This window comes from Chlamydotis macqueenii, chromosome 9 (genome assembly GCF_036417535.1).
Source record: "Chlamydotis macqueenii isolate bChlMac1 chromosome 9, bChlMac1.mat, whole genome shotgun sequence".
Lineage (NCBI taxonomy): Eukaryota > Metazoa > Chordata > Aves > Otidiformes > Otididae > Chlamydotis > Chlamydotis macqueenii.
Window position 1 is genome coordinate 11,674,077 of NC_141564.1, and position 26,057 is coordinate 11,700,133.

General features: G+C 36.7%; 1 protein-coding gene across 1 annotated transcript in view; it reads right to left on the bottom strand.

Annotated features, from left to right (window-relative positions):
* The window catches only part of SLC9A9 (solute carrier family 9 member A9), a 196,777-nt gene that overhangs the window by 50,556 nt on the left and 120,164 nt on the right, over window positions 1–26,057 (bottom strand). Inside the window, exon 13 of the mRNA XM_086754917.1 lies at window positions 3,012–3,060. Within this exon, the coding sequence (XP_086611043.1) occupies window positions 3,012–3,060 (49 nt within the window). The remainder of the gene's footprint in view (window positions 1–3,011; window positions 3,061–26,057) is intronic.

Genomic DNA, 26,057 nt, shown 5'->3' on the forward strand with positions numbered 1-26,057 from the left:
GAAAATATATTCTTACACTGTCTCACTAGAGATTAACACAGCAGAATTTCTGAGATACGTAAACCATCTGAATAAAATATGCTATTGATTGTCTTTGTTTACAGGAAATTAGTTAAAAAGCCCACTGCCATAAAAGCTTTTGCTTTTCTTTTAATACATCAGCTTTGTAACTCTGCTTAGTGATTATGTATCCTGCATTCTGCTTATCTGTGTTAGCTTTCCGTGTTTATACTCTGAATGTGTGAGATATGCAGCAAACTGCTTTTGTTTGTCTTTGTATATAATTTTCGATAAAACAATATATATTATATGTAGTGTGCATTGTCATTCACTTCTTTCAGAACTGAGTTATGACAGTCCATCAATAAATAAATATGAATGAGGCTATTATTTCTTCAGTGTTTATGCTTATGTTGTGATAATGATTTGATGATAAACACATTTAAGGAAAGGCAAGGCAGAACTGACACAAAGAAACTGAGTGATGCTTTTGATGGACGAGGTCATGGTATGGTGAAGTTCAGATACTAATTATTGAGAAAGATGAATTTAGGGAAGGAAAGAAGGAAGACCAAGATGAAGAGGTAGAAAAGGAAAAGGGTTATGCAGCCGTATAGTTGCTGTTGCCTCTGATGCACTGCTTATGAGGTGGAAGATGTTTAAGGCTTTTTCTACCCCTAAAAAATCCAGGTCTGGTTACACAAGTGGATTGAGAGGTTCCCACAGCAAGATACCTTGTGTCCTAGTAGTCAGAGTGGTCATAGAGGAGGTAGATTTAAATTTCTGTAGCACACCTTGTTGCTTCCCTGTTCTAGCTGAGTACTCTGGCTGAGAAGGGAAGAGCCTAGAGATTTATTTTCCACTAATGTTACTGTCTTTTAAACACCTTATTTGTGAGAAGATACTCAGGTCTTATTTCTGGTACAATCCCTCTGAAGCTCCAATTAATGGCACTGACAGTTGGCACGTGGTTTAAAGTTCATCTGGGTGAGAGCTTTAACTGGCAGTGGGAGATACAGGCACTTGAGATGTTATTTGTCCAGGGATATATGCAACAAAAACAACTGCTTTCACTGTGAAGACACACTAACATTGGAAGAAAACGAAATAAAGACATCCTATTAGAAATAAAGGGAAAAAAAAAAAGGCAACAAAGGGGAAGAGGAAGAATGAGAGAGATGAGATGAAAGAGAAAATAAAAAGAAATAACCTGACATAAATTGAGTAACTGTGATAGTTATTGAGTTAAAATGAAGAGGGCTACTGAGAATGCCACAGAGGTTTGAATTAGTAGAACACTGAGATGTCAAATATAAAAAAAGTCAGACAAATGAAAACAGAATACCATGGGGCGGGGAGGGGGGGAAGGGGAGGAATAATTGGAGCAGCAAAACTATTTTCTAAGGTAAAAATTTACTACTATAAGGAATGCTGACTTGGACATGATAGGGCATGAAAGGTGTTATACTTATTTACATCTTCTGTGTTGTATTGCTGAATTTTGTCAACAGAGATAGGTGTTAATTCACAGGGCACAGTTAGGACACTGAATGTGTTATTGTTATTCATAAACATGATTATTTTCATTTTTAATAAAAGGAGGAGAAAATTAGATGCCTATTGACTTGTGAAGAAATCAGGTTTTCACAAAACATACATTCACTCAATTTTACATTGCATTCAGCACTCTCTTAATTCACGAGTGCTGCAAAGTAGGAAATTTCTGGAATTACATAACTTTAAAATCCAAACAAGAATAGATTAAGATTAAGGTTCTGTGTCCTGGCCTTGGTCAAAATCTGGGGAGAGGCATTGCAAGAATTCTTACCAAGATGCTTAGGAGAGTGCTATTAATGATTAGTCCTCTCAAACTCTGAATAAATCAGTATCTTGGCATGGTGCAATGGCAAATGCTTGCCCTTTTAATAGTGACCGAGTTGTAAAACTAAGGATATGGTCAGATATGAATGACTTTTTTTTTTTTAAAAAGAAAAAAAAAAAAAAGAAAAGAAAAAAACCCGTTAGGACAGTTATGCATCTGAATTTCACTCAGTTTCAATGAAAGTTAAGACCCTAAATGCCTTCAGATACATGCAAATGTGTAAATGTTAAGAATACTCAGTATGTAAGATACAGTAAAATTCTGCCTAATGGTATCTTTGATGTATTTTCAAACGACTAGAGTATCTTATTCATGTCTTGATCTAACTTATTTTCTACATTTATATCACTGTTGGGTGAATTTCAGCTCCAGTTGTGCAGTTTGAAAAAGTGCGTGGGATGGTATTACCTAGAAACAGAAACACCGTGAGCATCAGTGCTTTTCTGCTTTGGCAACTTGTCAGCTGTAGCACCGCTTCTGCCTAGTCCTACTGCTGTTCTGCTTAGCGTGCTGAAGCATGTCATGTCTCTGTGTATTGACTCTCCATAGATTTCTGTGGTTGTTGCAGGCAGTGCTGCATTTGAAATAATGCCATACACGTGTGACAAACAAGGGAGGGTGACAGATGAATAGCTGCAGCTTGTTAAATCGCATCCTTTAGTTTAAAGCTTTCAAGTTCACTGTGTACTTAGGTTTCCATATTAAAAATAACTGAAAAATATTTTCAGAATCCTCACCTACTAGAATCGAACATTATACATTCTCTTTTTTCATTCCAAGGAATTAAAGACTGTTCCAAGGTGTCTCATTACCATGAATGCAGCAGTTCGAAGGTGATAAATATTTGGATTTGTCAAAGCAATACTTCCATTTTGTTTATTAGAACTTTCATTTTTTTTATCTTTGCATTTATTTATAATTTTCTTCAAAAATATAACATTTTTAGTTACAAAATTATCCCTATCTCCTGTCTCTGTACTTTGTACAGCAAAGATACTTTGCAGCTCCTTTTTATTTTCAACCTGCCTGTTTAAAACATTTTCAGATGTAACACCATTTTTGACAAACATGATCTACCAACAACTGAACAATTTTTAATTCAGTATGTATATCTAAAATCCGGACATACCTGGCTTGCAGCTTCTGTTTTCAGATCTTCATCTGGATCTATGCCAACTCTGTTAAAAAAAAAAAACAAAACAAAACAAAAAAAAACCCAAAAAACCCAAAAACCCAAAACAAAGACATATGGTAATGGTCTGATAGATTGGAGAGCTTTGAGGGTAGACATGTTTCTCCTGTGCCACTCATTTCCTACTAAATGAGAAGTGCAGAGAAGAGCTGGCAAAACATTAAGATCACTTTTTGAAACATGGAAGTTCTTAATAAGTTTTCAGGAAACTCGAGATTCTTTATAACTGCCACTCATAACACCTGAGATTAGATCTTTACTCTGGCTCTGGGGAGAGACAATCAAGTCATTAACCTGTGCTATGAAAGCCTTAATTACTGGCAGAAGAGAGATGTTGAGGAGGAACTGGAGTTAGAGAGGTATGTGGAGGATAGGACTGCAGGACTCTGGCGTTTCTAGACTGTACTGCGTTACGGACAACTTGTAGCATTTGGAAAGGGCTTTACTGGCACACCAAGGTAGGGAGAAGGAAACCAGAGGGGAGAGGAGATTGCACAGGGTGATGTGCAAGATGAGAATCTAGGTGGCATTTTTACTAGTATGGACAGGAAAAAAATAAAATTGGTTGTTAAAAGTGATGTGCTGGAAGAATTGACATACTGTGAATGCGGCTGATACTCAGAACTGAGGAGAAATGCGACTGAGAAATGTTATGAGTTGAATGACAGAGGCTTGTCCTGATATTCACACCAAGAAAGGAAGGAGAGCAGTGAGAGATGATGAATAATGAACCTTCTTATCACGAGAACCTGAAGCCTACAGCTAAGGTGACCAATGGCCCCTGAATGCCTCACAAGCTCCCACATAGTATCAGGTCCACCAAGCCAATGCAGAATTTACTGATGCAAATAAAATGTGCTTTTTCACTAGGTGTTCATTTAAAGCTGTGTTATTGTTTTTCTGACAGTCTTCCTTCTTGAGTATATTTTTGCTTTTGGTAATAACACATAAAAATAAATAATATCAAGAATTACATACATCAGCATTCTTTCCGGTAAATATTATGCACACGCTTAGTCAGAGACAACAACAGGAACTGTATGCAAAGTAGTTGCTTTTTATATGTAAATATTGAATGGAGGAGAAAAAAAGACGTTTGTCTCTAACATAGCTCTTCAGTTTCAACAAATCTGAGTCCTTCAGGTGTATTTTTATCTTTTTAATAAAAATAACGATCCTGGTGCTGACTCAACAAGGAGACCATGAATAGCTAGGGGTTTTTTTGTTTGTTTTTGGTTTTTTTTTTTTTTTTTTTTTTTTTTGTCCTGTTGTTCTTTAAATTGCTAGAAGAAGCTTATGATGGCACTAACCTATTCATCAGTCTGGAGTAAAGCAAGTTAGGTATTTCCCATTTAATTAAAATGGAAACACTTACATGGGAAAAAAGAAACATTATGTAGAGGTTTAACCATCTGTCTGGCATTGGATTTGTTATTGTCATGTACAGAACAGAACAGTGGTGTCTCACGCCGTATCTGTGCTCAGCATTGTAAAGCCACGCAGTGTGAGACAGCCCTGCACTGCACAGTGTACAGCATAACCACAGCGGGATGTGAAGTCTGAAAAAATGGCACAAGTGCAGGTGCGATGGTCCCAAACTCATTAAACAGGTCAGAATCAGAGAGAGAATCCCAGTCTTCTAAACGCAGTTACATGCCCTGTTTATTAGACTATGCCTATTTGCTCGATGTGTTCACCGACAACACAACTTGGCCAACACAGGAATAGACCAGCAGTACAATAGTTAAGGGTTCTGGAAATAAAAAAATTCAAAGCATTTACGCATGACAGGTGCAGCTGAAAGGCTACAGCACAAACTTCCCTACTCTCTTCTCATTAATGAGCTTGACTTGACCTCAAAGAATCAGTCTCCTGGGACAGAAGTAATTTAGCCTTCATGCAGTTCTGAACTTACTGCAGTTGAGAAACTGCCAGTTCTGACTGATTGTGTGTGTTGGAGTTGTGATGCGTTTATTATAGAATGAGCTAAGACAACAGAAAACATTTCACCTGGGACTGAAAGGACTGCAGTAGCAAATGTGGAAAAGGGTGGGCAACAGGGCCAATAGGAACCAGAGCTTCTGGCTGTAATACTGTTTCATAACAGTTATAGCTACTAACTAATCACACTGACAATAGCAATCTACAGGCATAGAAAAAGAATCTGAATTTAGAGTTTTGCAGAATATGGGGTATGCTTAAGCTTCTCTGCAGGTATAATTTCTAATCCTTATAGTTACATGAGACAGCTAGCTGTTTTGCTTTGCTTATTCTGCAGACTATAGATTATTACAATATGGCACACGTGAAGATACTCACATGAAATCTTAACAGGAGTACTACATTTAAAGCCAGAAAAAACAACAATAAATACATAATGAAATCACACTTCTGTCTTGGATTTTTCACATACGAAAAAGAAAAGGTGGCTGTTAAGCCACATGAATGCCACAGAGCCACAGCTGATGCTTTCCTTTGGTCTGGACTCTCGTTTAAAGCACAAGATCAGATGCTGTTGCTGTTTTTCTCATGGAATTGTATCTCACACTAGAAATCAGTGTGCATAGCATACTCTTACATATTGATTTAAGGTCCCTTGGGAAAAGGATCAGATCATTCTTTGCATTCTATGTGAAAGTTTTTAAATAGCAATAAATAATATAATAATTTGAACATTAGCAATTTTATTAAGTATGCACTGAGCAGACTTAGTTCATTCAGTTCTGAAATTGAGACTAATTATTTCATATCCAAACATAGGCTTGGGAGCCTAACATGAGGCACCTAGCATTGAAAATCATGGTCTGCTATAATTAACTCTGATATACTTGACATGAACTAGAATGCTATTTTAAAATTGTAAATGTTAAAAGACCAAAGCATAACAAATTATATGAGACAGTCAAGACAACTGAAATTAGGCACAGATACACACTTCAAGTTTACATCCCTGACTTCCTGAAGAGACCTGCTTGATCTAATGCTACTCCCACTAGAATTTGCAAACTTAAATTTGTAGAAATTACTATGAAGGTTTCCAATAAATACTCTATTGTTAATATTTGTATAAACGTCTTTGCCCTTTTAACCTTCTCGGTTCTCTGTTTGTGTCAGGAGATTTAATGGATGGTCAGAAAAATATTTTCTTAGTATTTTTTCTCCTTTCCTGCTGTCAACTTTGTCTCTTTTCTCCTGTTATCTTGTTTTACTTCTTGCAGTTTCCCTTTTCTGTCCTTTTGTTCCACTTTCCTAGTTGCTCTATATTCCTTGTTCATTGCTTCATGTTTTTTGTAAATACTGTGTGCTTTTATTTCTGCCTTTTTATTTTTGCATCTTCTTGTTCTATATATTAAACATTTAGGATGCCTTCTCTTCCATCAAAACAAATGCAATGACTGTTTAATCAGATCTGTATTGCAGTGGAGTTTATCCACTCTATGTATTTAGATGGGCTTTAGTAATGTCTTAGGTTCCAGTGCCCGAGATATGAAGGAATTCAAAACCAGGGAAGCTGCTCTGTTTTGTTCTTTTTTTTCTTTGTTTTGATGTTTGGTTGGTTGGTGGCTTGGTTTTTTTTTTAATGTTTTTTAATGAGTGTGTGTTTTTTTTTTCGTTTTTAAATATTGGCGGGATAAAAACCTGGATTCAGAGATTGTTCAAAGTTGCCATAGTCAGAATCTGGAAGCAAAGCCTGTGACTTCAGCCCATGTCTAGCAATTAAGCCTAAGCATTGCTAGGAACTGTGCATTAGTCCGCAGAAATAACCTTTACAGTTGACGGTATTTAAATCCCTGTGTGCTATCAAGTGCATCATTTTCTTAGCAACAGTCAGAATGCATTTGGTAACAAGAGGAGGAATTTTGTCACTGAATACAAAGCAGTTGATAACGTTTTTCTTATGTGGTTTGAAATGAAAATGGATGTAAATTGCAAATTGTCAGGGAAACCACTAGTAAGAAATACAAAATCAATCCATAGGAATACTGAGTAATAAATCACTATTCAGGCATTGCAAACTTTTAATTCCCTCACCTCAAGTCACCACAAAGTCAACACTAGGATAAAATGTCTGCTTGCTACAGTGAAGCCAAAGAAAATGTATAGCCTCATGTCTTCTTGAGGATCTAGGCATGCAGAGCAGAACTTTTGGTGTCTATACTTACAAGTGTGATTCGCAACCCTTCCTCACTTTAGGTGCTGGGAAATCTGTAAATAGAGACGTTTGTCTGAAATCTGAATTCTAATTAATGAGATTCTACTTCTAGGCCTGTGTAGGCTGTCTGTATTTGCAGAATGGAGCCTGGTTCACGCAAGTTGAATCTTGCCTGCAGTCCCACCTAGTCTAGTTTACACCTACCATATACTCACACTAATTAACTGTGTTTCAGATGAAGCAGCCAGGACTGCTTTTATTTAAAAACGTGTCCTGAGAGCACATGGTTGATTCTATCCCTTTTTTATTTAATGACTGATCAATTCAAGTGTCCTGCAAAGAACTGAGAAGCCTGGTTTCATCCGCCACCTCAAACTGAGGTGATTCCACACCACAACTCTCTGCAGTGGCGTAAATACCAGCCTGAGGACAATATGGGTGGTGGCCCTATCCACTTTTCTGCTGATGTTGTCCTGTTGTGCCAAACATTTTTCAACTTCAAGCACCAATTAAGCCCCAAGAAACAGTTGTTTATATGTGTATTATTTAACTCAGCCAATGATTTAACAAACAAAACATGAGGCTTGGGAAAGTTTACAAGAGAAACATCTCCTAATATGAGTAACAGTCTCCCTGATCTAAGTGTGCAATGGTGAGTGTGTACCTGAAGGAACATGCTATTACAGAGCTGTCAGATAAGGGTCTGAATTAGCCATGTCTCCTTTACTTCCTTTTCTAGATCAGTGAAGAAACAAAGGCAATTTAGGAGAAAAAAAGTCTGGCATCTCTTTCCAGTTGTGGTGTCATACTGTAAAATGGAGACAATAATACTTCCTCCACTCCATTGCTCATCTATTTTATGTATTTAGCTTGTAAGTGCACATCCTTCATGGTGCTTGTACAAAATGTAGCTTTAGCAGAGCTATGAGTTTGTTTAGAACCCTAGGAGTGCTGCTGTAAAATAATTAATAACAATATTGGCTTCTTTGCTTGTCAAAGGTTTCACTGGAAGAGCTCACTTTCTCAGTGCAATTGCCTCAGCCTTCCACTGGCTGTCTCATTCTAACTAACACAGTCTTTAAGCCTCGGCTTATATCTCAAAAACTGCACACAGCAGGAAGGGTTTTTTGAGTAAGTGATTTATAACCCAATTTTCAAAGATGGCCATTAAACAGCATTTGCAACAGGAGTCTTGAATATTTTTGCATGAATAAATCTGAAGCTTGTAGCTATCCATCATCAGGATATTGCATTCAATACAGAATTATTAACTGTAAAGACTAGAAACATGAGCAAAATACAAAAAAGATTGTTTCACCATCTCTAATAAATCATTACAATTGAAATTAAAAAACCTTCAGGATAAATAACGATTGCTCAGGCCATTATTCTTGTCTATGTGGCAGTAAGTGTGATCTGTATTCCTAACAAACTGACACCTAAAGTCTGCTTTTACTTCTAGATTGCTATATTGCTGCTACATATTGCTATTGCTGTGGACTGAGGCTGTCAAAAACGTGCTTTTTTTATAGTACAATATTTTGAATGACATATAAACCCCACGGAAAATTATAGCGTGAGCATAGATCTTCAAAGTTCAGCTCAAGCTGATTTTGTTAATAAATGAAAACACTTCAAAGCAAGAACAATCACTTGTGTCTCACAGCAGAAAGAACAAATCAGTTTAATTTCATGCTGTGAAGGATTAAAATAAATTATCAGGTAAATGATGCTTCCTAAATGGTTATAAGACAGCTGTCATGTGGCTAATGCTTTGTCTTATATACACAACATACTGAAGTAGAACAAAGAGTATGATTTTAAATCTGTAGAATCAAGTGAGTAAGAGATAAGTGTTGCCATAGTTTGACTTTTGAACTTGTAATTTTACAAAACTGGTAAGATAATTTTTTTGGAAACACTACTGCAAAACGTTGCTCCTATGGTAAAGGTCTATGGGCCATTTTGGTGGATATACAGAAAACTACCTGGTTGCAGAGTTGGTAATTAAACTGAATTACTATGATAACTGTATAAATGTCTTCCAAGTAAAGAAGGGCTGCAATGCATTAAGATAATGTGTAAATGCAAACAGAAGATAAGGTTGAAGAAGGAACTGTAGTGCTCTATAAGACATCCACAAATTATAATCTCTAGATGTGATCTTAAGTATGAAAAAGATTGCGAAATTGTGGATAATGTCACTGCATAAAATTTTACCAATCACTTCCCAACAGCTGTGCAGCTGTGTGAAGTAAAATGCTAAAGTTTAAAAATAGATGACGGCTTACACTTACATCGTGCACTTATGCGGTTGGTAACTAGAACGATGAACTGGATCTTTAGATATCTGGTATCTGATTCTCTATTCTGTTAATCCTATTTTATCTTGATAGTGCGGGAGGGGCTAAAACAGCTTGGTCACTTTGAAGGAATGAGGTACATCTGTACGGCAGAATGCAGTATCAGATGTGTTACAATCAGAACAGCATGGCACTCCAGCTCAGGAGTTCTGAGAAGCAGTGATTCACATCCCAGTAACACTTCTGGCATACACAGTAGATTATAAATGTCATTGTGCTATGTGAATATACTTGCAGTGAGGAATTAGGCCTCTTGCTTAAAAATATAAACGAGAGTTGACTAAAATGAGCATTGTTTAACTTCTGTGGAATTTTAAAAAATCATCATTTGTAATAGTGTCAGTACATGTGAATAGAATTGGAATAAAATCAGCGCGAAGGCTGGCAGCAACCAAAACAACGTGAACTTCCGTGTGGCAACAATATAAGAACTGGGACTTGTTTTCAGATTTAAGGAAAGATCATTGTAGTAGATTCTCAGTCTAGAATAAGAGATGTTTGTTATATTGTTCATTACGTTATGACACATAGGCTTACACCAAAGATTACCCCATCTAGCTGGATAGGAAATGCAGGTTGTGTATTTATGTCCACAGACACAGTAATTGCATGAACTACAGTGAATTTCCATGTCAAACTGGAAAAAACAGCAGCTACTGACTTTGCCAGACCCACTCTGCACACTCACTTTGCACTAATATATACTACTTATAGCTAACTAGGCAGATCTAACTCGTAGCACATGGCTGCAAGTCAGTTCAGGACTTTTTCATATTCAGGCAGTGGGCTGCATGTGATTGCCATTTTAATGCTTGATTCTGGAAAATGTAGGGCAAGGCCATTTTACATTTGTGTGTATATATGTATGTGTGTGCAGTCTTTAGGGATCAAAACTCACAGTTGCTTCCTGCCTCTTGTACTAAGAGAGTGTGTGAGAAATTTGGTGTGTCTGTGCTTTCCCTAGAAAGGTTTTCTTGGACTTCACGGGAGTTGCCCAATTAAGTATCTTCAACGTGTGGCCCATAGACAGCTAGTGAAACGCATGGACCCTTGGCAGCAGTGTTAATCATCCACCCAGGACGTCAGCTGATCAGTACCATTTTGTTTCTTTTTTTTACTGATGTCTCTTCTGTGAAACTCTCCGTCACTTAACTCCCCCCCCCCTTCATTTTTGGTTTTCCTGTTTATATATGTTTATAGTCATATGTTGTTCCTGTATCTTTTATTGCGCTGTGGTATGCGATCCAGCAATCTGGTTTGCTGTTTATAGCTCTACTTTGCTGAGTAACAATTCACTCGCATGTCTGCTCCTGCCTCAGGGAGAAGAAAAAGCCTTTCATGAAACGGTGTTTTAGTAGTCCAAATCTAGATTAATTATCTTTCTCTTTTAAAGTATGTGGAAAACTCCACCACTTCCCCCCCTTTTTTTATATCCTTCTCTAGAAAATGTGTGTATCAGATGCAATTGTTTTTCTAGGAACCTGGCAACGTTCACATCTCTCTGGCAGTCTGGCAAAGCTTTGTTCTATTCCCCATTCCTCAGTAAGGACTGGCTTGGATGTTGTCTGCTTGTGTGTCAGCCATTCCCCTCCCTCTGCTCCAAAAGAGCACTCTTCTCTTCATCCTTCCCTTTTCCAAAATGCCCCCACTGGTTTTTGTGTAGATGCTGAATTGCAGTGTGAGGGGAGGTTTTCACAAGGCGCTCAGGGTGGGCCTAACTGCTCCCATTCAAGTCAATGTCACTGGTGTCATTGACTTCAAAAGGAGCAAAGTTAGACCAGCACAGAGTGTTTCCAAAGAGCCTTTCCTTAATATTTGTGCCATCTCCCAGCATTCCTAAACTATACAGGGATGTGGTGGTCATTTTGCACTTATCATTGTACTGGCATCGCTCATCTGACATACGTGTCATTAGCAGATGGACTGGTGAATGGCACTTTTGGTGTTGCTCTCATTTGCTAGTTTCTCAGTGAAAGAAACAGTTTGATGCAGCTCATTTATGTAAAAACCAAGATCTATAGTACAAGGTAAGCATTTTACTGCCTGCTTTTCAAGCATTCTATAAGCTCTCTCTTATTTTGAAGAGCAAGTGCAATGAGAAAGTCCAGAACAGTGTCATAAGGCTACACGGCCATAGTCAGTTAATAGTCACTGCTCTTCTCAGTTACACTCTTTATTTATTGAACAGGTATGTGATTCCTTGTAGGCAGACATAGATCTATGGGAAAAGGATGGGAAAGATTGAAAGTACAGTAATCCTCCTAAATTTTTATTTTTAATCTTGGCTACAGAAAAAAAAAAAACCCAAACTCCATATCCTCAGCAAATCTAAAATTTAGGGTAACACCATTGCTGCCAGCAGCTTTCTAAAATGAATCTCTTATGCTAAGAGTAGAATATTTAATATGTTACAAAATAATAAAAATCTCGGTTTATTCTAAATTGGAAAAAGTCTTTTCAGACTCAATTGAGATGCAGACACGTCTGGAGAAAACCATGGTTACAAGGTCACATCACTCAGGAATACTACATTGTGATTAGAGACACTGAAAAATAATAACACGTGAGAAAGAATGTAACTTGAATAATGTTCTAAAACGGCCAGAGAATTTTAGATGTGAGGAATGTACATAATAGTAACTGGGATACACAGTGCAATTATTACTTTCTCAGTAAGGCTGCATTTTGCTATTTAGTGTTCACCTGAGTTTTATGTTTCCAGTTTAGAGGTGGGACTCCTAGAACAAGAGGATCCCTTGATAACATATGATAGCATTAATGCAGCATTGACTTAGGAAAATGGATGGAATCTGGTACCTCTTTGGTGGTAATGAGGTTATTTCTTTGAGTGCCAACCTAGTAAATCCCAACAAAGTTGAGCTTTTGAAATATTACTGGATCACAGCACAGACTGGCAAGTCTGTCATGAGGTGACTGTGATGCCTCCCATCCAAACTCTTTGCCCTGTATATGTTTTGGGTGGGAGGGAAGAAGGTATGTTTTGATTTCCCTTACTTTAAGCCAAATGATCTTGTATTCTGAATAGCGCCTATTAGGTCTGATATCAGCTTACATGTGTTAAGGACAAGTGATCATGCAGACAGAAGGAGATACTAGTAATGGCAAGAGCTTTTTTTTTTTTTTTTCTTTAATTTAAGATGTTGTGAAGTGGAGAGGTATAGACACACAAAAACATCTGTTTCATCCTTTGAATAAGAGGCAGTATGCAAAACAGGATATTGATCAGCCTGTATATGCTTTAAGAAATTCAGTATTATTACTATACCTCTCCCCATACTGTGATGAAGTCTACAGAGCAAACGCTCTGTACACAATTCTGAAACTGTATTAATAAAAACAACCCTGGAACATTATTAAAACCACATTTTCAGTTAATGTAAAAAGACAAACACCACTGCATTATAAGTAGTATCATTTTTGCACATAGCAAATGTCCTAATTGCTACTTTCATGAACTTTGTGGAGATGAATATAGCTTTCAAAAAAAAAGAAAAAGTCAGGAATTAGGCCATTTTGTTGGCATCTTACTTAGACTACTAATGAGCTTTGCCAGCCAGGAAAAATGAGAACTGATTTTACAAAAGATCTGTATAAGGAAAAGAAACAGTGCTTAGATGTATTTTGACAGTTTCCTACAGATGAGGCTAGTTAATTCTTGGCTCAGAAATAACAGTTCCCTCCAGTGCATTATGTTAATGACTTTTCAAGTAGTAAAATGTTTGTTCTCTGAATCACTTTAGGTGTCTGTTCCTTTATTTTCCTTTAACATAAACAGCACAGCTTTGGAAAGAGGCCCAGGCCGTTGTAGATGCGATACATTACTGCTAATGTGATTAACCCACAGTGAAACATTAAATGCTCCTGAGGCATTCGTCTAAATAATGAGATGACCAACTCTCCAAGTTCCCTGGGCTCACGGCATGGGGGAAAACATATCATTGCACTTCATCTTTCGCATCAATGTTTGCAATTTATCACACAAAGCTGGTACGGGGAGCAGTTCTGTGCACAGCCACTGTAACTGAAGAGTAGTGCTGGACAAGCTGAATGTGCACCACAGCCAAAACACTGAGCAAATGCTCCTGGCTTGGCTGCTGAGGGCTGGTGGCAAGGTACCTTGCCTGAAAGCGGTCACTGATCTTTCCATTTAGGCTGCTCTTTTCAGAAGCAGTCAGTAAACTAGCTGTGTTGCTTAAGTTTGTATTTAATTCCTGGTTTGAAATACGTTCACCTAAGTTCTCTCTGAAACACTCAGAACAGCGGGAAATGATAGTAAGGACTTGTACGGATGGACTGACCCGAGGCTGTATAAAACAGATATATGGTATATTGGAGAATGTGCCTTCAAAGATGCTGTATAATTGTTTTGTCAAAAGGCAAATCAAAATGGTGTTTCTGAATTCTTGAAATGGTCTTAACCATGCAGCACAACAGCCTTTAGAGCTGAGGTCCTACGTTCATAGGCAGATACGTTGCAGTTGGTAATCTGAGTAAGTATTAACAGGATTTTTCAGGGTTCCTCATCTAGAAGTAAACATTGTAGGACAGAGAGTGCTCAGTTAGCTGCAACTCAGTCATATAAATATAGAAAAAAAACCTACTGTGAAATTAAAACATGCTTTTATTTTATTTTTATTTTAGTTATCTGTTTTCAGATCAGGTGCGTGCTTACTAGATTTTGCCAACTCTGGGCATTCACCTTCTTTTTACACTTGAAATTACAAATCAAATTTTATAAAGAAAGAACCTAGGGAAAAGTCAGACTGAGTAAAATGTTCCAATCTAAACTGGAAGAGTTTTGCTTAAATTTTCATTGTCTGATGTGTGCAGTGTCAACAATTATTGCCCTTTCAGTTTTAATGGCAGAGAAACACCTCTGCATGTTCATGTTGAAACCCTCTTTAAAGACATTTTATTTTTGAAGGCAATGCTCTAAAACACTCATTAATGGAAAATTTAACTTTTCATTTCTTTTACAACACTTTTTTTTCCCCCCAACAACAAAGAATAAAAAAATCACTCAAAAAGTAATTTTATGAAATTTTGTTACTATATTGAAAAAAAAAAATCTATGTAGATTATATGCTTCTGATATAGTAAATATCAATTAAAGTGTGATAGTCTTGACAGAGAGTGGCTATACGGAAATGCTGGAAAAACATGTTTCCCTTCATCTTCTAGTGCTTATCTCATACCATGTTGGTTTTAATTCATGAATTGTTTTATGTCACTATAATCTTGGTCTGATAATTGCACTGTTTAGTTTAGACAGTGTAGATTTCAGTTGCTTTTACATTTGCTTTTGCAATATAATCCTTCCTTCAGGAATTTGACCATCTTTACCAGTTTCAGGCAATACATTTAGAACTTGTGGCTGTTTCAAATAATATGTAGGCCATTTATATAAAACTTATTGTCTCCAAAATAGATACTGTTCTATAGTTATACCATTTGCAATGCTAGACAATGCAAAAACTATTATTAATAAAAATAAGCATGTGTGCATGCTCATAGACAGACTCTCCAACTCTGAACTACAAAGGTTCCAGAAGGAAAAAATATTCTCTAGTGTAGCTGGCAAATTTGGACCAGGTGTAATCCATGATAGTGTAAGTTCTCCTAGTCACACAGTGATCATGGAGCAATATTGAGCTTTGATAGAACGTTATTCAGGTTTTTTTTTTTCCTTTTTGGTTTGCAGGAGAGTTTTACTTCTACAACAGCAGTAACAGATACATTTTTACCTTAGTTGCTGTATTTATCCAGAACTATAGGAACTGACCTTATTTTGTAGTATGTAGAGTCCCTTTCTAGAGTTCAGAAAGTACAATAATTACAAATGTTAGGGGGTTTTTTTGTTTGGTTTTTTTTTTTTTTTTTTTTACTCTTGAATATAGTAGTCTCACATTTTTAAATATACATGACTTTGTAATAAAATTGTTCATCTGGAGAGAATAAGAGCTTAAGTGGAATGTAAATGATCTAGAAGCCCAGATCTGGTGCCCTAACTTAGGTGAAATTCAACCTATATACATATATTTGCATAATGTCATGATGTATTCAGAAGAATTTAGGAAATATAAAGCACTTATTTTGCATTTGTGAATGCTTATTCTGGGAAAGCAAAGACAACACTAGCTTTTTCCTTTTGTGTCAGCAACTCAACTGGGGCTACAAACCTCTTGATTATGCTAATTTTGTCCATCTCAAGTCCAAAATTTCCTTCTTTTTTTTTTTTTTTTTTTTTTTTTTTTTAATAATGAACTGAATTGGAGTTTTTGATTTGCTGGGGGCTCTCTCCTAAACATGTGCTGCTTTGAGATTTTTATGGGGCCTGCACCAGTCCTTGCAAGCATTTTACTGAGTACCTGGGAGAAGGGTTAGTCACCTCCGTATTGAATAAAACTTACTAACTGTGAAACTGTAGTTAAAGTTTATAAAACACTTGCATTTCAATTAATTAAAGCCTTTATCTTTTTATAAGAGCATTTGGAGACATTTTTCAAAGCTTCTAGGGATTTTTATATTTTATTTTCTTCTCCTTATAATCCTGTACAGCTTGAGCATAAAGCCTGAAGCAGCCAGTTGAGGTCGGCTGCCATTTAGAAGGAGTGCAGTGGAAGAGGAGTGCTGGGAGGATGAGACAGGGAGTGTGCCATAAAGATTCATAGTTTCACTTACGCTTCTTGTGTTGCTTTGCAGTGTGTTGGCAGCTGTTTTGCCTTGTAAAAATAAGTACAAACTACTTGTACGTAGCAACTATGAGCCAACATCTGAATTCAAACAGGGATGACAATGAAAGCAAGAGCTTGCATGAGATAATGAAGAGGCAAAGTGAGAAAGTACAGAGCGAGAAATTGCCTCAATCAGAGATTCCCAAAGCATATTATACTTCTGCCTACAGGCCAAGAAAATAAATGAACCTTGTTATGACAGCCTGCACCAGCTGAGGATCTGTCCCCATTTATCCGCTGGCACTCAGCTTCCCTGGGGCTCTAAGTAATTCTCTGTGGCCGGTGACTTCAGGCACATGTGCTAGTTCTGTTGGTGCATTCATAAATATCTGATCCTTTGACATTGGCTCCAGGTCCCTACCTGACTGAGCAGAGCAAGAGAACTTGATAGCTGAAAGGCAAGTCTAATGCTTACAATTCCACATGCCCTGCACCGTAATGAATCAGTAAACGTGGTGAGACAGTGCTTCTTTAAAGCTAAAGGATTTTCCTTGTGTCTGAGGTACAACATTGGGATCCAGAGAGGGTATATGTACAGGACTTGATTTGTAAAAGACAAAACCTGTTTTAATTTTTTAAAAGCCCTATGAAATATAACTTTTCGTCTTGTTGAGAAAGGACACTTATTGACAAACTCATCAATAAACTAGGCTATTTAAAATGGATTTTGTGTAGTTTTTTGTTAGGATGATTGCTGACTACTCGGAGTGCGGTAGAAAATGCCCCAGGGAGCTTGCTAGCTAAAAGACAAGACTAGGAAGGCAAGAGACACTGTGAAACTCAGGAAAGATTAATTAATTTCACATTTCAAATGTATCGCTCCTTTCTGGGACATGCATCTTCTTTCTCTTATGTAAGTGTAGTGCACATTGAGCCATATATATTGAATTGGATTGAAAGTTGTGACACTTGCTTAATCTAAATTGAAGAACTTGTCACTTGTTTATGATTCAGATTTTCAATGTAAGTGGCAAAATAGCATGCAGCCATTATAATTAGATTTGATAGTGATAAGGCTGTTATATATTTATTTACACGGAAAATATCTTGGATTTATAAAACCAAAATTTTATGTACAATTTCAAGATTTCTTTTACAGTATTTGTCATTGCATAACAAAATGGTGTCTCTCTTTGAAGAATTAAAAAATCCAGAAACTGATAATATATTTAAAGTGCATTGAAATCAGTTACTTCTTGCTGAGATAAAAGGTAATTTTCTTATTTAAATCTCATAGATGTACTGACTAGCAAATCACTGTTGGGTTGTTTCTGCACTGATAATTCACTGTAGAAAGCCTGTATTCTAGTGTGATAAGCTGTTTACTAAATGCTGAAAGCTCACACTGCTACACAGAGCCTAGGTTACTTAATATCTGCTTTTATTAATCTTTCACATCCAACTATTCTAGAACAATTTGATAGGTTTGTCTACGAAGGGTGCCAGAGCATTTCTTCCACTCTGCATTTTAAAAATGAAGAGAAAGTTCAGAATTTCCAGAGGAAAGTTAGATGAGAGTTGAAAGTTTCAGGAAACTTGAAGCAGCACGGTTCTCTTCCGTCACTGAGTTCCTCTGCAAACCCAGATACACCCAGTTATACCAATCTCTGTTTTTATTTGTTTAGATTTACAAGAAGATTTCTATCACAGCCCATATACTGTACAAGACCATTAAGGCCTAATTCTCTTCCCAGTTAGCATCTTTTTTTTTTTTCTTGTTGGAAGACAAAAGATATGTTTTTTTTTTCCTACGCTTCATGTATGGTTTAAAAATTGAATTAAATGTTCTGTCACTGTGTGAAATACTTGATAACAGAAAGGAAAACCACAGGAAAGCTTTAAAAAAAACCTGAGACTGAGAAACTTTGTTTTTTTCAGACCGAAACAATATTTTAAGTCAAAATCAGATTAAAACTTTCATCCCTTCAAAAAGAAACAATCATTTCTTATTTTCTTACTGAAGAAATTCTAATATTCTTTGTCAAGCAAATGGGTGAGGAATGACCAAACACACTTTGGAAATTAAGCAAATTAACAAATGTGAAGAACGTATTAATTTCATAGCCTTCTATTTTTTGGGCCAGCTGACAGTATTACACAGTTCTTAAAATGTGAAAGTTCAGCGAGTTTCCAGAGGAAAAAAAGCAACAATATCTGACAAATAGAGTTAAGAAATATCTTAATAAATACCTACAAAGCAGGGATATAAGATTCATCTCAGTAAATGTGATCATTATATTTTCCAGAGCCGGGATTTTGTACTACATACTTATCTCAAACTTTTAAAGGCTCAAATTATTTTTCTCTGCCTTCTGTACCCTCGAACAATAGTTTTGGCACGTGCTTGATGTCAGCTGGTTTATGCTTTCACCAATTTAATTTTGCAGACTAGTTAGGAATAGGAGTCTACATTAATGTGTCATATTTTTGTAGAAAGTAATTTATCATCAGTTTTGTTCTAAAGTCCCAGATAATTAATTAAGAAGTTCCCTAGCAGTATTTCCAGATAGATTTGTTTCATTCCTTATTTGTAGTTTTAACAAATTAATCATGTTGACTGCTGCATAGCAGCCACCTTTTGTATGACATGGAGATACGTTTTACTGGAAGAAAAAAAATGACTGCATGAAATAGAAGAAAACTTTTGCATACTTGGACATATCAAAGCAACAGTATTTTAAAAGATAAAATAAATATTTTAATTGACACAAATACTGCTGGGAACTATAGGTTTATTTATAATTTTCTGGAAATATCTATAAAGTATTCTGGGCTTTTGGCATGTGGAAAATTCATCCTATCATTTATTCCTTGTAAACTGAAAGGCGTGAATCTTTCTTACTGCTGTGTAATTTTCCCTCTCTCCTGTTCCAAATATTCTAGCAATAAAAGTGTATCTTTCATTTCTTCCTTCCTTTTCTGTTTTCAAGAGCCATGTGGAGCTAGAAATACAAGGTATGTGAGATGGGATTTAACTGTCTGCTATGTTAGGAGACTGTGCCCAAAATTAGATCCCTCTGGACAATAAAGACCAACCGAGTTGACAGCAGGAGTCAGGTCCATGTCATACACAAGTCACAACTGCAATCCAAAATCTTCCATTTAACAGCTGCCCAGGACTGCCGTTCACAATTGGAGTCAGAAAGCCCAAGTCCTCTGTATTTTGGTATTTTATTTTGTTATCAAGGACTATTACAGCACAAATGTTTATAAACCCTGTTTAGTATCATTCAGGCAAAATGTTATGGTGAATAACTCTGAGAGATCAAATGCACTCCTTATCTTAGCAGAAAAGTACCTTGCAAATAAATGATAGGCATTTCAGCAGATCACTGAGATTCATTACCTGGACGATTTCTCATTTTCAGACAGAAATGAAGGGAAATTACCCATTTTCTCTTTTTATAATAACATCCAATACATTTAATGTCCAATTTCACACTGCTTCTTAACTTATAGCATTTACCAGACTAATTGTGCTCTAGCTACTATTATAAAGCAGCTATTATGTTAACCCTTTCAGCATGGGTGTGCCCAAAGAAGTTTTATTTACTCACAGATAATTTTATGTGTGATACTGAACATCTCAGGGTTTGAAGCAGAATGCATTTCCCTAATATGTCTTTAGTCAGGGACACAGATGACTTCCTATTTCTTGTAGATGCCACATACACACTGTGGGTATATAGAATCATAGAATGGTTTGGGTTGGAAGGGACCTTCAAAGCCCATCTAGTCCAACCCCCCTGCAAGGAGCAGGGACATCTCCAACCAGATCAGGTTGCTCAGAGCCTCATCCAGCCTGGCCTTGACTGTTTCCAGGGATGGGGCTTCCACCATCTCTCTGGGCAACCTGTGCCAGTGTTCTACAACTCGCATTGTAAAAAATTTTTTCCTAATATTAAATTTACCTCCCTCGATTTTAAAACCATTACCCCTCGTACCCATAAACCCAGAAGAAGTGGCAAAGACCACCAGGCAAAGGGAAAGAATCACATCTAGAAATATTTTTGTATAAAAAAAAGATCTTTGACTAGAATCTAAGCCAATGTTTTAGTCTCTGCTACTACAGCAGATCAAAGGGAATGAAGTGATAAACCAGAATCTGGCCTTATGCTCTCTGTGAGCCATGTCACAAATAATCAATAGAATACCGTGCAAATTACTCAAATGCTTAATCACAATGATTTCTAATGTGCTTGACCAAACTTCAAATTGCTGATAGTTAATTATAGTGGCTAAGTGTCTTATAGCTGAAGCTAAAACTCTGCCTCTTCCTCTGTCCTCCTGCATCGCTTGTAGCCACTGGTGGACAGAGAGTGACTGACAGCCGTGAAGGTTCCTACCTGAGTCAACCCTAAACTCCTGTTTTGCTGTCATGTTGTGTGGGAGCAAGGATGGGGCTCACCAGCAAAGCTGCGCATCTTGAAAATAACACTTCTTTGATAATTGTGGGACAGTGGTTTCTCTGAGCTGTTGTTTTGGACTGTCCATGAACTCACACAAATGCTTCCCTGTTAGTTTAGTTTTATTTGAATAATTTTCAAGGTGTTCTTTGCAGTTGTGAAACTTGCATTTTAAATAGCAGTGTAGATTCTGTGACCCAGTAGTCTGCACTTAAATGGGTAATATTCTCATGCTGAGGAGTGCCTAGGGAGTCAGCAACGTGGTTTCTCATGTGTATGCAATCAGTATTTTTAGTGCTGGAACACTCAAACAAGCATCAGTATAAAAGATGCCAGGCAAAATGGTGTCCTTTAGGTGTTCGCAGGTGCAGACAGTTGGCCAACTAAGGACAGTAATAATTTTAAAATAACTGCAGTATTAATGGTTAGACTTGTTACATTAAATTACAGCTGTTTCTGGATTTCAGAGGGTTTCGTTAAGATTTAAAAGACCTTCCAGGCAAAGACAGTGTGATCTCTGTCGAAAGTGTATCTGGGTTAAAAGGAACTCAGTGGGCAGAAGTGGCTTGGCTGAAATGGGGCTCTCAAGAGGAGTGTTTATTGCAGCATGATTTAAAATACTTACTGTACTATGGCTAAAGAGGAATATGACCCTGGAAACAAAATAGCTTTATTTGTTGGAGCTATTTCTGTTACTGAGAGGGAACACCAGTTAGACTGATTATGAGTATTCTAAAACCAAAACAAATAATAAACAGTACAAAGTGTACAGAAATATAATAGTACTTGAAAACATACTGCCTTTAATTGAACTGTTTGTTTCTGTGTTGTGGTGACTCGCAAATTACAGTTGAAGATACTTAGGCTGACATTCTGTTTTCAATAGTAAATCAAGAGATGCTTCACTTTCACAAAATTGTTTTCCAGGACTCTAGAGAAAATATGACCCAAAGGAATACAGTTATAGAAGAGAGAATGTGCCAAGGCCGGGAGAAAACATTTAGTTAAACCTCCTTTTCTAAACTGACCTTCCTTCCTCTTGACAAATAGTGAAAGGCAAATGTGTTCAAAGGAATACAAGCAAAACAATTAAGCAGTTTCGTAATAATTTATAACTATTGTATTATGGATTATTTGAAGAGATGAATGTATGCGCTTCGCTGTTGAATTGAGAGTATCTCGAGGACTAGCAGTGTTTCAGGAGGGATAATCCTTGTGCACCGATGTGAGGCTGAGAAAGGAAAGCTAAGATGCATTTACTCAGAGTAAATCTTCCACTTAATTTAGGAATATATGAGGAGCAGTAAAGATCAAACTCCTGTGTGAATCTAGATCATAACAAATGACTCGAAGGAGATGTACTACCTCATGCTGTTCTCTATGAGCAGAGCAGAACTCAGTAATGCAGTACCATATTCTGATGAGGCTGCTCTTAACCAGGTGACAGGACCACTTCTCACTAAGGTGTTATTCAGTGCAGGTTTACTGTCAAAACTCCAATAAGGAGTATATATTTGAATTGATTGAATGATTTAGTCTATGAAGAATAAATAGAATGACTATTGAGACAACTCTTTTGACTTTGGTGGCTTCATAGAAGTAATAGAAATATGTATACATGTAATCCGTAAATGATTTTTCCTTTCCTTCAGTGCTGTAGATCTGGACAGGTGGCTACTGCGTGCTTGGCCCTTGCAAATGAGAGATTTTTTTTTTTTTTTTTTTTTAATGCTGATAACAATATTGCTCCTAGTTTACCTGCACTCTACTCCTAGCCAGTCAACGTTGTTTCCCATACAAAATGGAAAAGTCTCCACAGCAATGATAACCTTTTTGCTTATGTACTCATTTCAAACAGATCTGAGGAGTCTCAATTCATAGGATGTGAATCCTCTCCTCTTATTTGTTACATGCATTAGATTGTTTTTTCAGTTGTATTTTTTACACTTGACACATTTCTATGTTTTGTGTTCTCAGAGATCACTGACTATATTAAGGTATGTAGTGCTAATGTAGTGCAAAAGAAGCTGCTATTCACCATCAGAGACCTTCTTGTTCTATTGATGCAAATAAAGTTTTGGAAGTGTATAAACTTGACATTTCTAGGTTTAGTTTTGCTTAGTTGTGCAAAGAGAAATAACTGTCTGTAGTTATAAAGCTGGAATCTGATCTGTGAAAAAGAATAAGTGGAGCTCTGGGAAACCTCTGGAAGATAATCCAAAAGTCTGGGTCAATTAGAAGTGAGGGAAGGCAGTAGTTGAATATTATAAGACTAGTTGGTTTGATTAATTTCATGTCCTGATTTGGTGCTTTCTCACAGAAGAGTGCAATAAGGAGATGCTCCTGCTGAGAATGTGAGTTTGAACAGCCTCGGTCATCCCCCAAAAATGCGGTATGCATTAATCTCTGGCATTAGTATTTAGAGAAAGTTGGAGGTTTGGAACTGAAGTTAAGTGAACTAGAAATGGCATGTTTTTAAGGGCAGCCAGGCACACAGACATAGCCAGATTCTAAAATACATGCCAAAGGCAACGGCCAGATAGGCACAGTATTAGAAGTTACTATTCAATGCTGCTTAGTATTTATTTAGAATACAGAATAAAAATATCCTTATTCACTTGAAGAGATGCACAAAGAGTCTGGAAATCCCTTGACAAACATTTACACAGGAGATGATGATAAACAAACAGGACCTAATACCTTGCACAATGCTTTTATAGGACATGTTTTATTAACAGCTTTGTATTTTTCCTCTGCCTGTCAGAAGAATCCTTTATCCCCAAACCTCTCATTGCAGATTTACTGTAAAATGTAGCGCTCTATTTTTAATCAGAGCATGGGGAATGAAGGGTGACATAAATCCAAAAGCATTAGCAGGTAATACTGAACATCTGTGAAGGCACATTTATTGAATACTTAAATTTGACTGTGAACTCATGCTTAAATGGCTATCTTTGTTTTCCTGTTGATGTATCATGATATTATTCTTATACACTGATGCAGGTTTATTCATTGTCTGCTAAGAGCAGTATATTGTAGTCCTTTCACATGGGGAGTAAAGGTAATTTTTTTTTCTAGTTATAACTCCCAGAGAAGCCAAAAGACAATGTATTATTTAGGAACATGGTGCAACCAATTCTGCTTTCAGAATGCCAGCTGATAAGACTGTAACAGACTGTGCATATGCCTCTGTACTCAGAAATGTTATGTTACCGTGCCAGACAACTGGGAACATTTAAATAGGACCCAGTTTTCAGAAAGGAACATTCAACACTTCCTGAAACTCAGTTTCAGGTATATAATACAGGAGACAGCTAAAATAAATAAAACATTTCTGTTCTTATAGAAGAAAGTTTAAAAATCAGATTTGCCAAGCATTTTAAGACTCATTTTGAAGGCTACTTTGTATGGGTAAAAATATTAGAAAAATAATGAGAATGACTGGTATGGGTTTCTTTTAAAACTGTATTTTGACATATGGAGACACAAATTCTGCCATTAGCAGGTCAGATTTCCAAGGCTTTAAGAACCTTTCTTAGATTCAAGCTATAGTTTAACTAGGAGCATATGTTTCAATATGATTCATTTGCTAAATGAAGGGACCTATAATTGTGAACCTTAATAAACTTGGGAGAACTCCTGGGATCCATTTAAGCTTCTTTTCTAAAAAGCTCTCAGCACAGCTGGCCTCTGCAACCTTGTGAGATAGCTGAGTGATACTGCTACATTAAACAGGAGATGGAAATGGAGCCTTTTTCAGTAGCACGTGGTTGGTTTTGACAGTATATCTTACTACATGTTTTGGCAACAATTTGCAAGTGTTGTATAAGCCATACATATTCCTGCAATAAATCAGCTGGTAGTTATCTCTGGGGGACACATCTTAATCTTTTCTCTAAAAATAGTGTGACAGATTATATTTACATTAGGTTGAATTTTAACTAAAAAAAAAAAAAAGCACACCTGATGCTGTTGCTGTGAGGAGAGGTGGAAGATTATGGAAATTCCAGTTATGGAAACAAAGATTGATTTTTTCAGAAGATGATTACTACTATTATTTAAAAATTGTCATTGTTCTATTCCCTTATACTCTTTTGATGTACAAGGAGTCTTGGTCACCATTATGAGAATTTCACAATGTAAATTACAGACAATGCAACAAATTATTGAAACACAGTATAATATATACACAATAATCTACAATAAGACTGTACAGATCTTGAATACTGTTTTTCACCTTGACTGTCACTAATGCATTATGGTAGAGCAAACGGTAGATATGAGTGTTAGTTATTTGTAATTTGTTATTTTTATCTATCTTCAACTTAATGGATGATAGATTTATTTATGTTTTAGAACCAAAATGTGGATAAGTTGGTCTCTAACCTATAAACTCAAGCTCTTATCTCTAGGAGGAGGCTTTACCTAACCTTGAGGAGTTGAGTTGCATCTCCTGAACTACTGATAGGAACTGTAGCCTATTCCATATAGCTAGAATGGGCACAAAATAAATGTCTGAGAATAATATTTACTTCCTCCACAGTCTCAGAAATCACATGTTCCTCTTTATTATTCTCTGAATGCATCCTGTTCAGTTAAATACATTACCTGCCGGATAGTCATTTTATGATGAAATATTTAATTGGCAAAAAAAGCACACTTTAGACTGTTATTTGCTTGATTGCTGTATTTTTGACTGTTCCTGAGAAGGGTTACCTATACAGCAACTTGCAGGTAACGTAGGGAAATCCAGTGAAGTCACTGTGACCTTAAAGCAGCCATTCATATATTTTTCTTTTCCTGTACGTACCTAATTTTGATAATGTGAATAACTTTATTTCTAGTTGTTTAGATTAACTGATCAAGCACTGTGCTTTGGATTTGAACCATAGTGGGAAATCTGGTTCCCTAAAGCACTGGGGAATCACACAGAAGTGGTTTCAAACTACCCTGGCATAGTGCCTGATGTAAGTTCACATCAATTGAACAGTTAAGGGCTAGCATGAGACCAGTCTCCTACTTTCTGTACTTACAGACATAGTTGTAGCATTTCACTGCCTTCATCCCTTTTTTTTTTTTTCTGTAATTGATGACATACCAACCCATTCCAATGACTCTCTTCACAGACAATCATAGAATTTTTGTACTCATAATACAATTTGCCTTGGCTTTGTGAGCTGAACCCTCCAAACTGGCATGAAAAATATAATCTCTCTCTTCTAATTTTATGTTAAAAAAAAAAAAGGGATAGATGCAGCTCAGAATTGCTGTTCAGACACAGCTGCAAGCATACTGGGGGTAGTACA